The 14883-nt window shown below is 46.0% G+C and overlaps 1 protein-coding gene and 1 non-coding gene across 6 annotated transcripts; both read right to left on the minus strand.

The window, feature by feature from the left end:
* Window positions 1-133: 133 nt before the first annotated feature.
* On the minus strand, window positions 134-14875 carry PRPF39 (pre-mRNA processing factor 39). Of its 5 annotated transcripts, none has more exons than XM_030452478.1 (14): window positions 14804-14875; window positions 11719-12082; window positions 11337-11462; window positions 10578-10696; window positions 9677-9844; window positions 8816-8981; window positions 8042-8149; window positions 5859-6023; window positions 5416-5542; window positions 5048-5316; window positions 4270-4454; window positions 2836-2910; window positions 2145-2265; window positions 134-936 (listed from the first exon to the last, which is right to left on the minus strand). In XM_030452478.1, exons 2-14 carry the CDS (start codon window positions 12046-12048, stop codon window positions 886-888), a joined length of 2010 nt encoding a protein of 669 aa, XP_030308338.1. In that variant the 5' UTR covers window positions 12049-12082; window positions 14804-14875; the 3' UTR covers window positions 134-885. The 5 variants fall into 5 exon arrangements, with proteins under 5 accessions (XP_030308338.1, XP_030308341.1, XP_030308339.1 ...); XM_030452481.1 differs by lacking the exons at window positions 11719-12082; window positions 14804-14875 and adding exons at window positions 10824-10986; window positions 11092-11160 and having other exon boundaries at window positions 11337-11412; XM_030452479.1 differs by lacking the exon at window positions 5859-6023 and having other exon boundaries at window positions 14804-14871.
* LOC115598491 lies at window positions 4857-4942 on the minus strand. Its single transcript, XR_003987698.1, has one exon. It is a non-coding gene; the product is annotated as a small nucleolar RNA SNORD127 (small nucleolar RNA).
* Window positions 14876-14883: the final 8 nt, after the last annotated feature.

Genomic DNA, 14883 nt, shown 5'->3' on the forward strand with positions numbered 1-14883 from the left:
TCTAGATTATTCTCTAGATGAGAACCCTACACCACCCACCCCCCTGAGGTGTTCCTGTGCCACAGGTGCTGTGTTAGACTCCAGTGCTCTTACTCCTGGCTGGAGCGAGGAGACCCAAGAAAGCTCAGAGGGCTACTGAATTCCTTGCTTTTATTACAAAAATGAGAATGATCACTTTGATCAAAATGAAAAAAAACTCTGCTCACACTGTGTACATGAAAAACTCCAAATACAAAAGTCCCAAACACTGTTTGTGCTTCTTAAAAAAGAATACAACATCATTTTACACTGCATTTTAATTTCTGACCCCCAACACAAAATAGAAAATAACCTCTGGCAGCTTGCAAAAGCTGAACCTGTCACCTGCCAAGTTCTGATCCCAACCCCACCGAGGTGGCAAAGGGGCTGGGACAGCTCTGGGGACAGCAGAGGGCATGAGGTGCTGGCAGGGAGCAGAGCAGGAGGGGACAGCCTCGCTCCCCCCCTGCTTCTTGCAGCAGCCCTGCTGGCCAACACAACGGCTTTGGGGGAAAATACCAACCCAAAAAAACCCCAAAAACCTACAGCATTACTGATTAAGTCTATGGAATCATTATGAGACCCAACAAAATTCTTCAGATATTTCCATAAATTAGTGCAGGGAATTAAAAAAAACAATGCATTTATGGGCAACTAGAATTGTACAGATACCACTTATCAGTTACAAGCACACGAATCCTGCTTCACACGTACCCTGTGAACATCAGCTCATGTCACATGCAGAAGACCAAAAAGCAAGTATGACAACAGTTCTTTTCACAGCCCTAATTTAGAAAAATATATATTTCTTTTTTAATTCTGTCTTTGTGGAAACCGCAGCGCAGTGAAGTTCACTCTCTCCTGGGATCAAGTTGGGTGGTAGTACTGCCCGTAATTCCATGCGTTCTGGTAATTGTACTGGAAAAAAACAAACCACAGACACAGGAGAGTGTCAGTCAGGCTGCCCCTGCTCCCCAGGGGACACCTGGTGACAAACAGCCACAGCAGGAGGGTTCTGCTCAGTCCCCACAGCACGGTGTCAGGGGCAGCACAAAGGGAGGGGGCAGGAGGTGGAATTCTGAGCTGTGTCCCAAAAGGGAGGGGGCAGGAGGTGGAATTCTGAGCTGTGTCCCAGCCCCACGTCCCCTCTCCCACCACATCCCCCCAGCTGGCAGTGCCAGGGCAGCTGGATCAGGTGCCCCCCAGGACTCCCTCTGGAGCCCTCAGTCTGCAGCCAGCAGAGACCCCAGACTGCTCCCATGTCTTGCTGCACCCAGCAGGTATCCAGCAGTGAAAATTCCCCATCCCTCAGCTCCTGGCTGCTGTTCTCAGAGCAGGCAGTGCTGTGCTCACCATGCCAACCACAGGACTGAGGTCTTCACCTACAGCCTCAGCCTGCCCTTCCCATGGCTCAGTGGGGGATTTTTCCTGTCCTGGTGCTGAGCAGATTCCCCAGGGTGACTGAGACCCCTCCACCTCCTGGCTCTGCAAGGAGCCCTTGGCCTTGATGGGAACAGCTCTGAACTGGATGGCACAGCAGCTGCTCTGCCTCCTGCCTGCCCACACTTCCATGGGCTCTGTAGGCTCCCTGCAGTTTAATTATCAGTGACCACCCAACTGCTCCAGTATAGCCCCCACTCAGACCCTCTCCACCTCCTCCAAAGCAGCATTCCAAGCCTGCTGCTCTCCTCTCACCCCAGGCAGGTGGTGATGCTCTGCCCTTGGGCAGTCCCAACATGCAGTGGACACAAGCAGAGCATGTGCTGGGGCTGCTGTTACTGCCACAGGCTACAAGAGGAGCTGCAGAAAGCAACTATCATCAACACTGTCAGCTCAGTTGGAATCTCCTGGGCAGAACACTTCAGCACCAAACAGATCTATTGCCCTTAGCAACACCCTCAGCTGCTGCCACACATCCCTTCACATGAAGGGCCATCCAACTGCTCCTCTTGCTGCTCAGAGGGAAGGGCTCTTCACTCACACAACAGCCCAAAGAGGAATCAACACAAAGAGGAGACAAATTTTTAACCCTCACCAACTGACTCAGGACCATCAAGACCCTGGGGTAACCCCAAGGTGCCCCTGTTCAGCAGCTGGGTGTCAAACAACCCAAAGCAGGAGCCTACCTGGTACCAGGCATTGTAGTTGTAGGCTGCCTGGTTGACCTGCATGTCCCCATCCATCATCTGTGCTGAGGCCAAGGTCGGGTCATCTGTCAGCATTTTCTTTTCATCTGGCTCTTCTGATCTGCCAAGTGAATGTAAGTGGTAATTTAGATCAAATTCTGAGCATGCCTTTGGGTGAGAAATGTTACAGCCCATTAGGGGAAGTGGATTTCAAACTTGGTGCCCTGTAACATCATCTCATGTAGAGAAAGTCAGGAGGATATTGTGCTCCAGAACAACAGTCTGGTTTTTAAAGTTGTTCTGGTGCTCAAATTTAGTCAGCAAAAGTAGAATTCTGCTTAGAGACTGAGTTATTCTTACCAATATTGTTCTGTGGTACATTATTCAGAAAGTTATTATCCTATAAATCTGTTTTCAAACATTTTAGCCAACAGCAGAGCTCTATTTAGCATTCACTTGCAGTGATTATAAACCCCACGGATTTTGTTCTTCCAAGCAGTAGATATAAAGCTGAAAAATATAAGTGTATATACAACCACAGAAGAAAGATAAAAATAGTATTTGAGGCTGTTCTCTCAACCATTTTTGAAGTGCTCTGTTTCAGCTCTAGCTCAGTGTAGCCTGTGTTTCAGCTGCCACACACTGCATTGCCTGCCAAGCTATTTACACCCTCAGGTGACCAGATTCCTACCCATTCTCTGCTCTCCTTTTCAGAGAATCCTGCTCCTTCAGAAGGGCTTCATGTTCATCATAGGCATCTAAAAGCCTGAAGGAGAGAAAAAGAAAGCAAGTTTTGCTCACTGTTTTCATGTAAATGTTTTAAAGACATCAGCAACCATTTCAAAATGTCTACTTGGAACTGCAGAAATACAAAACTAAAGCAAACTCAAACATAATCCAGTTTCAAGCAGTGATCTGCCATGAAGATGGGAAAGCCAAAAAAAAACACCTTGATTTGATTCCAAAATGCACAGTGAGGAACTCTGTCAGCTCAGAAACTCCCAACTTGCTCAACTCTTATCACACTTCATGCAGTTCTTCTATGAAGTTTCTTTATAAAGAAGTTTTCTAGAACTTATTTGTGATACAGCTGCTCCTTCCAGTGATGGCATTCCCTCAGCTCTCTGCTGATGCCATCTGCAGCACCATTACTATTTGGAATCAAATTTTCTTTAAACACCAGAAATGAGTTTTATATACAATTATATACAACTATTGCAGTCCCAAAGCAGCACCTACAACCTGTTCCCAAACATGGGAAGCAAAGATACATTTAATGCAGCACAAGAGTCCTACTGAGAATCCTCATGAATAGCTATATGTAATTTCATCAGCTGCACACCAGCTCAGAAGGTATCCCATGAAAACTGCTTCTTCTCTCAATACAGCTCTTGGTGGAAACCATTTCTTGTTCTTAATCTGTGCTCAATTTGGAACTGAAAACTTAATTCTGTTTGGCCTCTCCAGGATCCCACAGCTCAGAATGCCTGGCTGCCAGGCAAGCTGGAATGGTCAGTCAGCAGGACAGCTATTGCTGAACACACAGAGCAGGAAACACTAACTCATGGTTAGTTCTTCCATGTTACTTGGCTGCAAAATGTAAATAAAAAACAAGTGCTTGTTTTACAATGGAGAGTTTAGAGGAAAAAAAAGTACTTAGTATTCAATTAAAAAGTAACACTTCTGGTTTCTGACCCTCCCAAAGGAGAGTACAGAATTGTTAGTGCTTCTAGACACAGAAATCAAATCAAGGCAGCTTTGGAAGCCTCAAGCAGCAGCTGGCAGAGTAAAAAGTGCCAGGTTGTACCTGTCACAAAACACTTCAGGCCCTCTTGGAGGAGCATCCTCCTTTCTAAGACTTACCAAGAGAAAACTACAGCGAGAAGTTACAGGCAGCATAGTTTTCCTCTATGAGGTGTTAGGTATTTCATTAAAAAAGGGGTAATTTTCTGAAAAGAGATTGTTATTTAAAAACAAGAATTTGGTTTAGAAGAGCAGCTATCCCTCAAGAAAGAGCTGATGGCAGAAAGAAACCAGGGATGCCCCTAACCCTGCCCCTTCCCTGCTGCTCCTACAAGCCCTCCTTGGTGACCCTCATTTGGCCACTGCAGAGATTACATCTTACTTGTTTACATCAGAACCAAAATCTTCCAGAAACTCCACTTTTCGCTGAGAAAAGGTTATCCTCATTTTTATGGACAGGGCACCATTGACAGCTTTATCAAAACAGCTCAGGATGTTCTCCTCGTTTTGCTTGAGGTCGCCGCTGTACTCCATCTCCAGCAAGTTGAGGTACAGTTTTGTGTTTTCCTGTGCAAAAAAACGTGTTAGAGGTCGTGCTATGTCATTGAACACTGACTGCTTGTCTACTGGGTGCATTCCAGAAGGTTTAACATCATAAATACGTGCTAGGAAATCAATAAAAACATTTCCTGATTACACTGTTAGTCTCTGAGCTGGTTTGTTTCACAAACAGAAGCAGTCTCACCCTACACAAACAGTTGCCACACTTCACTAATGGTGAACTAAGAACATCTGGAGTGCCAAACAACTCTGTGGTAACAAAAAAATGATCTCTGACTACAGCCAGCATGATTAATTTTGTTCACCTTAAGATGTGAACGTGCCTGTAGTACAGAAGACTCTAAAAAGGAAAGCTAGGACAAGTATGAAACACATGGGAAAAAACTGCAAACATCCAAGCTGCAAATACAGCAACATCAGTTTAGAGGGACTGGTGTCTCCATGCAGTAATGGAACATTACATACAGGCACAACTCCTGTCATCATTGTTGCTGTACTTAAAAAAAAAAGAAAAATGGCTCAGAAAGAGAGAAAAATACCAGGGTATGTGTGTATATATATATATATATTTCTAATAGGACAAAGAGGGAACCACATACTTTGTCAAGTTCTATGGCTTCTGACAGCACTTTTCTTGCCTTTGGAAGATTTTTCTGTACTTTGAAGAGGTGTCGAGCTAATTTGATGGCATAGAAGGAGGCCTCACTGACTGACTTGGCATTCCTGACAGCCTCTTCCAGGAGGTGCTCAGCCCCCTCCATGTTCCCGTGCCTGCGCTCCAGGCTGACTCTCCGCAGGCGGATCATGGCCAGCCCCAGGATGCACTCCTCAAAGGTTTTCAGGATTCTCCTCGCTTCATCGATGTTGCCTACAACACCAGTGAAGATGCTTTAGGATCCCAGACACCTGGCAGCCTCCTGAACACCCAGCAGAACCCCCTCCCAATAAAAGCTGCTGTTGCTCTTACCCTGCTGCTCCTCAAAGGCGGCCCACAGCATGTGAACCATGGGTTTCTTAGGGAGATGTATTGTGCAAGCCCTGCTGTAGACATGCCTCACTCCTTCAATACTATGATTCTCCATGTATTTGGCATACTATAGTTGAAAACAGAGCAGAGACGGGACAATTTAAAGCTTGTATTTGTCTTTAAAAACATGCCAGAACGATAAAATTCTTTTTTTAAACCCATTCAGCACCTTTATTGAACCACTAGACTAGTTTCTGTAAGGAAGGACGTAGAGAGGCAACGAAGTTGGCATATGCAGCAGTCAAATCTGGTTGCAAGCAGACCATCTCCTAATGCAACAGATATAGTTATATATGAACAACATTCCACAAGAGTACAAAAGGTTAGTCACTAGATCAGTGATTGCAATCAGCAGGAGAGAGGTGGGAAACCACTTCCCTTACCTTAATCCAGAAGTCCTCATAGAGGGCACATGAAATAACACATCTTTCAAAGAGGACCACAACTCGCTCATGAGTGCCATTCTCTATCTCAAACTCTAAGTACTCTTTCCAGTTTTTCAGCTGAATTTTCTCCAGAGGTTTTACATGAAAGTAAGGCCTCTTTATCTGCAAGAGTCACAGCATGGCAACTTAAGACCAGTAAGCATGACAAGTGGGTTCAAAAAATAAACAGGCACACACCATTTGAGTAATGCCTTTTAAATAAAGAGGGCTTCAGAACCATACATCTATCCAAGCAGCTCTGCTGGGGTTACCCAAGTACTGACTGAGAGATGCTGCTGACAAACACATTCTAGGCTAGAAACCTGGTTTTCTAGGAAACTTTTTCAGTGCAAGTGTTTACAGAGGCTGAGGAAGAACTCACTGCAGACACTCCCTTGCAAGCCTGAGGTCCCAATGTAAAAGTGACATGATGGACAGGGGTGGATGTTGCCCACAGACACAGACACAAACAGTGCAGTACTTACTGTTGGACTAGTGCACATCCTACCAATGCAATTCAAAATCTGGCTGAGAGTCATGGCAAGGGAAGTCAGAGCACTGAAGTGAACTTCAACATCTACATTAAGTTGATTATTCCAGAGCTAGCAAGACTGCCTGTTTACTGATGGCTACAAGAGGAGCTGGGGGGGACAGAGCTCAGCAGAGAAAATTGATGAACTGCTTTGAACTTAATAAGCTTCCCTCCAGAGACCTGTTTGCTTTTTCTCTCCTTCATCTTTCATTTTGCCTCATTATTTCTCTTCTGTACTGCAATTTCATCTCAGAGATAAAGACATACAAATGGATAAAGAAACTTAATAATTAAGGAGTAACATTCAATTCTTCAGGGCCACTTGAAATTTAAAGCCAGTCACCCCCTTCCTGCTCCTCACTGAACTCTGCTATGAAACCAAACTCTCTTCTTCCATTCTGAAGAATTCACAGCTTCGTTGCTCCCACTAAAACAAACAGTAAAAGAGGTCTAAGCAATCTCCATCCCTTCTGTGACATCTGCTGCCCACCTCCTCCTCTTCTGCCCCTTTTAAAGACATGTTTGTGTTTCAAATTCCTCATAGATCCAACATGCTGGTACCTACAGAGCAGATATATTCTCTTGGTAGTAAAATACCACTCAGGAGCAAGATGACATCCCATTTCTTAGGACATTTGCTGCAGGTTTAGCATTCTCCCAAGTTTCAGTAATCTGCAGCTTAAGGTTTCCTGAGCCAACAACACCTACACTCACATGAGCATGTTCTGCAACAGGTCTGAGCCTCCCCTGCACCAGGGACACTCTTTGCATGCTCTGCTTCCTTCTGCAGCAGGGAAGTGACCTGGTGACAGCACTCCTGGCTGCTCTGGGACACAAGGGGGACCCACGGGATCAAACCAGGATCTGTCTGCAGCCCTGGGACTGGCTCAACAAAGTGCAATGAGCAACCAAACAGCTCTGACATCATGGGACCCACTAAGGGGTCTCTGAAAATCAGTCCCAGCTGTTTAATACAATGTACTTTTTAAAAAGAAAGTTAATCTAAAACAAGAACCATGTTATGCAACATGGCATTAGCTAGGAAAAAACACAATAAAAATTAAAAGACTGGGAACTAAAAATCAGGCTGCTTTTTCAAAAGTAACCAAACTGAATTCTATGTGGAAAAAGTACTGTACTTGCAGTGATCAAACCATTAGTTTATAACTTTTCATATGTTCTACACAGGAGCTGCATGTTGTGATGGGTAAGTTCACTGATTTCAGGTTTACAAGTGTAATGCTGAAATACAAACCCATGCAAATTTCCTTCTCCTTCCAGGACAGGCTCACCTTTTTAATTACAATTACCTTCACCCCCTTATTCTTCTGCAGCACCCCCCGTGCACAGGGCAGTACTATGCACACAGTGGATCATGCATGGATAGTCACAGCTCACTGAACAACACCCTGCCTACAAATGCTGCTTATTTTTAAACTCACACGTGGCAGAGTTGACTGAACAAGTTGCCTTTCCACAAGAGAAGTGGTTGAAAAGTGAAACATGACCTTTGTTCAAAGCCCCACAACAGTCTGAGTTCTTAGCTGTTACTCCAAATCCCCAGCTCCCAGCTTGATGTTCAAAACTGACAGAGAAAACCCAAACTCACCGCTTCTTCAAACGTCCACCTCTTACTGACTTCATGTTCATTGTGGTTGAACATTTCTTGATGGATCTCAATGATTCTGTGCCTCATGTTCTCTATCTCAGTGATTAGCTAAAACATAATTTAAGAAATGTAACACAGGTAACTTTTGTGAGTGCATTTTATGTTGATAGTAATATGTACAAATTAAAGTATGCACTGACTGTCACCCTGAGCAGCCAGGGGAAGGGGAAGGGGAAGGGGAAGGGGAAGGGGAAGGGGAAGGGGAAGGGCCAGGGCCAGGGCCAGGGCACTGCCCTGACGGTGCACTGCAACCCAGCTGAATTGGTTTTATAGCTGAGGTTTTGCTTTTATCCTACAGGTGATTCTGATTAAAAATCAATCAGGATCCAAGTCAGACTTGGTTTCAGCACACACACATTTTCACAGCCATCAATTCCTTTGGATGGCTCCAAGTTTTCATACACCTCTGAAGGCTATGGAGACCACTGCTGGTGAAGAGCTTGCTCAGACCAGTTTCTAGGCTGTTAACTGGAATAATTAATACCCATTTCTAAAGCTTTGGATGCCACTTCTTTCACTTTTTAACTCCATTTCTTTAATGCCCATGAAAAGACTGGGAAGGTACATCCTGCAGACAGCAGCAGTTGTCACCTGAGCCGCAGGGCAACAACAAGCAGCCAGGAACACCTTAGCTGCAGATACACCACGTCTTGTGCAGATCAACTCATCTCTCAGCCAGAGACAAGTGCCCAGGAACACCTCCTGCACATGTACCTTGGCAGGGTCAGTTATATCTTCAGTCCCAGAGGGCAGGTCATCTCCAGGCTGCCCATCCTCCCCACTGTGGCCGTTGACAGACGCCAGCTCCCTGCGCAGCTGAACAAACTGCTCTGTGGTCAGGAAGTCCCGAGGCAAGTTGTTCTGAATGTGCTCCTTAAACCTAAACAACAGCCAGACAGGAGACAACACAACCTGATGTTTCATCTTGACACATTCTGCACAGCCACAGCACAGTTATAAATCCTCATGGGGTTCTGCAAGGCTTTGTTCCACCCAACAATGAGAATGCAACTTCCAAAGCTCTGCATTTCAGAGGGAAACTTCACACAGACCACTTGCCACATACTGGGATGGAAAAGGGCAAAATCAGTTTTAAAGGAAGACCCTTATTTCCAAAACTAAAAGACTCGTAGACTTTCTGGGGAAGACTGATGTATAATTTAACTAAGGTTTCTTGTTCTCTCTTAACCTCTCCATAATCAGTGCAGAATTCTACTCTCTAGAATTTAGCCAAGTCTTTCTCTTTAGTCAATCAGTGTTCCACCACACCTAAGCATTGCATGAGGAATTAAAAGTTCAAAACTGCTCATTCTGATTTTTCAAAGAGATCCTCTTTTTCCTCACAATTCTTACTCCACAGCAAAATTTGTAAATTTATCCAAAACCAAATCCCTAAAACATGTATCTGTACTTTAAGGCAGTCAGACTGTGTGAGCACATAAATAAGTAAATACACATAAAAACCTCAGTAACTATTTCAGGCTCTTGTGAGTGAACACTTTCACACTTACAGAGGGAGGATAGTGCGTACTTAAGAAACTCAGAGCATTAACTAGATCTTTGTTTTCTCTTTACCTCTGGAAATGATGGCTGTAGAGTTGTGTTGGGATTCCAAGGATGCGGTCATAGATGGATGTCACCTCCCTCAGGTTTCCCTGCTCATCCTCCCAGTTTATATACATTTCCCATAGTCTGTCAGAACGGAAATCTGTGCCAGCAGCTAAGACTGCATGTTCATAGGCTCTGAAAAATGAAGCAATTTTACAGTTGTTTCTGGAAGTTCTTGCTTAAAGATTATGAGCACCCTCACTTACTCATAACCACACTTACGTTCATCATTTAAACTCTGTAGCAAGATCTCTAGAATTTCAGAAAGTTGGTACTCACCTTTCTGTCCTCCGGCACTACCACAACAGAACAAGCAAAGGTGACAGAAAAATCCCTTGCAGGAGCACAAGGTATTAGGAAAATACACAATCTTCACCTCTAAAACCATTAATTGAGCAGTTTAGCACAGAAAAGTTACACATCAATCATGCAGCTAGAAGCTGCTTAAGCTGAAGTTCATTTAAAAATTTTGGGTCAAACTTTAGTCCAAACTCTTGCTCTAATGAGGACCACTGCCAGCAGCAGACAAGGTCAGAAACACTCGAGCCACATGCAGAAAATCTCCAAGGAATTCAAATCCAAAATTTTATTACATTTAACTTACTTAAAATTAAATTCCATGGGGAACCTCTTCCAGTGCTGCACTAGGTATTTCCTAATGTCAGCCCTGAAGCTCTCAAGTCACAACCTCTGACCCTCAAACCCACTGTACTATCCACCCCTTCTCATGGAATTTGGCTGCACCATCTTGTAACAACTCCTCACATAACCACAGGAGCTTGCCCCTTGCTTCACCATTTCCTCTGATCAGGCTGTGTGTGACTGCATGTAAGGGCTCCTCCTATCACACCCTCTGCTTTCAACTCACCCTCGAATAGTACTGTTAGTTTCTGGGTCGGCAGGGTCCAAGGTCTCCTTGAGGAAGTTGATATAATGTATCCAAAGATCAACACTAAGAGGAATTGCCTGAAGCCCTCTGCGATAAACCTATGAAGAGAAGGAGAACTGTACTTCAAATACTTACTGGCGTCCTAATAGAGAGGCAACACTGTGTTATCCGGTGAACCTTAGAAATACTAATTACTGGAATTTTGTTTAAATAATCTACCATTACCATTTGGGTGGAGGTTGGATAGAACATGGCAATGTTCTGATCTCCACGTGCAGAGTCTTGATCTTCAAAGCGCAGCGGTCCCTGCATTCTGACCAGGTTGTGTGGGCAGGCTTTGGGGTACAGACCATAGGGCACAGACCCATTAGAGCATCATTGACAGCGTCTGACCAAAAATGCAATAAGATGTAGCAATTGTGACCAGCATACCAACTATATTGCTTTGAAAACGAGTAATAAACATGGAAGTGACAGAAAAGCCCTGCCCTACTTGTTAAGCTGCAGTGTAATACAGAGGCTTGCACTGCAAAGCTTGACAAACTGTAGAGGTTTAACGCACCTGCCAACAAAGAGAAAAGACATTAGCTACAAATGCCACAGAGGTGACAAGTGCAAACAAAACCCCTACAAACCTGGCCACAGGTGGCAGGTACTGGCAGCCAAATGACTTGCAGTAGGTTAGTCATTGTTTGGCTAACAGGACCACTGGCAAAGCTGCCCCAGCTACCTACATACCTCGTCAGACTGCTTGACGTTGTCGTGCCGCTTCTCCAGGTCCGCGTACTTCTTCCAGTACCCGTAGCAATAGGGGTAGTGTGTGAAAAACCTGTCAAAGGCTTTCCTGGCAGCTGGCAAGTGGTTCTGCAAGAAATGCACAACAAAATCAACTTATAAAAGGCTGCACTCTATTTCTAAAATAATTATTGTTTGAACGTGGTCTTGAAACCACTGCTTTGGTTTGGTGAGCTCTGCTGACGACACTGGCAAGGACAACTGTCTCACAACAGCATCTGTGACAGGCTGATGTACAGCTCAGGATTTGTCTCTGGAATAACAATGTTTGGGGTTTTCTTTCTTTATTTCTGGAAGGCCAAGGAGAAGGGGAGTATGTACTAACCTCCTGCTCTACGTACTGTAGGAGATATACCCATCCTGTGAAATCCTGGGGATTGTCCTCCACTACTTTCCAAAACTTGTCAAAATCAGGAGGGAAGCAAGTATCAATGTCTGTTGTCTGTAAACTCTCAATATTTGGAATTTCACCCTCCTGGGTGTTCTCCTCATTCAAGTCAGGGGAGCTATCAGGTGATTGCTCCATCTCAGTCACACTCATGATTTCTGTGCTGAAGTCCATGGGCTGCTCTTCTGTGGCTGTTTCAGCACCATTGCCTGTGCTGTCATTGCTTACAGTCGGCTTCTCCTCCTCAGCATTCCCTGTGCTCTCCATGGCTCAGGTCACTGCTGCTCTCTAGTACCAGATCCTGGGGAAAAAAAGAAGAGTCAGTATTCCTGTAGTGAAGGTTCAGGTAGAACTTTGGTGTGAGCCACCAGCCAAGTGTCCCAAGTGCTTCAGGCATTCATGTATTTCACCACAAAGTTTCATCAGCCAGATCTGCCTCGTGCAAGAGCCCAACTCACAATTCTAAAAATGCTGAAAGCAGCCATATGTTTTAACATCTGCACACACAAATCATGGGGCTTCTTCTATCACAGGTGGCCACTGAGGTAGAAAAGTGAACCACTACAGCTTTCCTGTAGGAGTCTGGTGTCAGTTTATTCCAAATAAAGAACTGTGTTCAAATTCATTGAGTTCTCCTGCTCAGCACAAATCAGTGACCTCTGCAACATGAAGATATGTTAAGATAAAAGCCCTGAACACCTACCTGAACTGAGTGTTAACTTTGCAAAGGACAGAATTACTACCAGCACCAGGCTCAGTCCACATTACTGTCTACATAAACTACTGAGGAGCAGAGGGCCACAAAAACCATTTTGGCTGGGCCCTTGCAGGCAGTCACTCACTCCCACACACAGCTCACATGTCAGGGGTTCCTCCTGCCCCTCAGGACAGACTCCTTCTCCCTCCCACTCTTCATTTGATCTTCCTGCCAAAGGCTGCTGCCCAGCCCTGCCCTCCTGCCCAGAGGCCAGTCCAGCCCAAGGTGCTCACCCAGCCATGCCCCCAGTGCTCAGCTCCATCCCCAGCACCACTGCAGCCCAGGGAACACCAGGGGACTCAGAACACAGCAGCTCTGAGCTGGGAGTCTGCCTGGGATAAACAACAGTGCCAGACCACCATCCAGGAAGACACAGCAGCAACTGCCTTCAGTACTCCTTGGAGGAGGCAGAAAATAAGCTTAGCATGTAAAAACCAACCCAAACCCACATAGTTTCTACCCTACTCTATCTCCAGAATTCTTTCCCACTGAAAGCCTGAAAAGAGAAGCAGATCACTTGCTTTTACTTCAACAAAAATATCAATAAGTCATGAAAAATACAGTGTGGGGGGTAAACTGACAGAAAGGAAAACTATCTATACACAATCTTCAGCAGCTTCAATGTGTGAGGCATCAGTTCATGCTTTCCAAAGAGCTCACCAAGGCAAGAAACCTGGGTGCAGTGCTGAAAGGTCTACGTGGCCTCCTCTGCAGGTCTCCTAATAACTGGTTTTAAAAGTAATTATTCCTAATCTCCATTGTATACATCACCCAGCAACCACATAAATGCCATTCCTTTCCTTTCAGGTAAACGGTTCATGGTTTGTGGTAACTGTTCATTAAGAGTGAACACTGCCATGAGCAGTCAGAGCCATTTAAAAGCAAGGCACACACGCTGTGACTGCAGGGAGCACTGTGCCACTTCTGGTCTGCAGGAAAAGGGAATGCCTGTGTGAGATATTTAACAAATCACCAGCTCTCCCCCACAGCCTGGGACACCTAGAAAGCCTGCATCAGAACCAGCTTCTTTAGGAAGTGCTGGAGATGCTTCTTCAGCACGGTTTTTAGGAATAAACATAGTCTGTAAGAAACTAAAAAGAAAGAAGAGATCTGCTTACTTGTGACAGCTGCTGCCATTCAGAGCTTTCCTCTGCTAAGCTAATAAAATTAAGGCATAAAAGCAGTGGGTTATGCAAAAGGTTGGAGAAAAAGGTTTAAAGGATGTTTACAGCTCTGAAATTTGAGCAAGCAAGTGCAACTGTTTTTCAATAGACAATGATTTATCAGCTAAACGTTCCCTGATATTTGACAGATGTTTTCCCTCTCTACCTGTTTCAGAAGATGGATTCCAGTTTAAAAAAGCAGCTCCCCCAAATCCAGCTGTCTTCAGATTGTGGAGAGGGAAAAAAGGAAGGAAGGGGGGGGGTGGAAATAAAAGGGAGAATCGGTGCAGGATCAGCTCAGAACACAACGTTTCTTACACAAAGTAACAGTCTTATCTGAGAGCTTCTTCCAGCTGCAGGCGTTCGAGAACACCCCAGGGAACCAAGGCACATCCCAAACAGAACACACCGGGTTACAGCCAGTACCGAACCTCTCTGTCCCCCGGGATACAGGGGGTAGGGGCGTGAGGCAGGGGCAGCCACATGGCAGTGACTGCACTCGTGTCCACCGGCTGAATAAGAATCAGATAACTAGATGCACCCATTTTTAAAATAATTTACATAAACATCTATTATTTAGTCTGCATCAATCGAGCGCTTCTTGCACGCAAGACTGGTGTTTATAAACATGAATGAACTAACGGAAAACACGGAGGGCAAAACCCCCACACAGACACACAGAGGCAGCACCGAGGAACCCCAAACCTCATCTCCCACCCGCCCCAGCTCTCCCGAACCCCCCTCACAGTCCTGACCGGCACTGCCGGAACCCTCCGGGACCGGCCCGCACCCTGGGCTGGGGGGATCCGGGGCCCCCTTGGCGGTTCGTGCCTCAAGAACGCCCTTTCGGTACACCCAAAACCCAGCAGCGTAACCGAACCGAAAGCACTCAGCGCGGGGCGGCTGCCGGGGCAAGGCGAGAGCAGGCGCGGGCCGCGTCCTTCCCTCACACACCTCTTCCTCCCTCCTCCCCGCCCGCTCCCGGCCCGGCCCGCTCCCCCGCACGGCTCCAGCCCTCCCCTGGCCGCGGGCACTCCCGCACCCCGCACCCCGGGTCGCAGCACAGCCCCTGCCCGGGGTCCCCCCGCCTCATCCCCGCTACCTGACGCGGGGCCGCCGCCCGCCTGCCCACCGCGCGCCTCCCGCCTGCCGCCCCGGGACACAGCGAGCGCCCACCGCGCC

Source organism: Calypte anna, chromosome 5A (assembly GCF_003957555.1).
Source record: "Calypte anna isolate BGI_N300 chromosome 5A, bCalAnn1_v1.p, whole genome shotgun sequence".
Classification (NCBI taxonomy): Eukaryota; Metazoa; Chordata; class Aves; order Apodiformes; family Trochilidae; genus Calypte; species Calypte anna.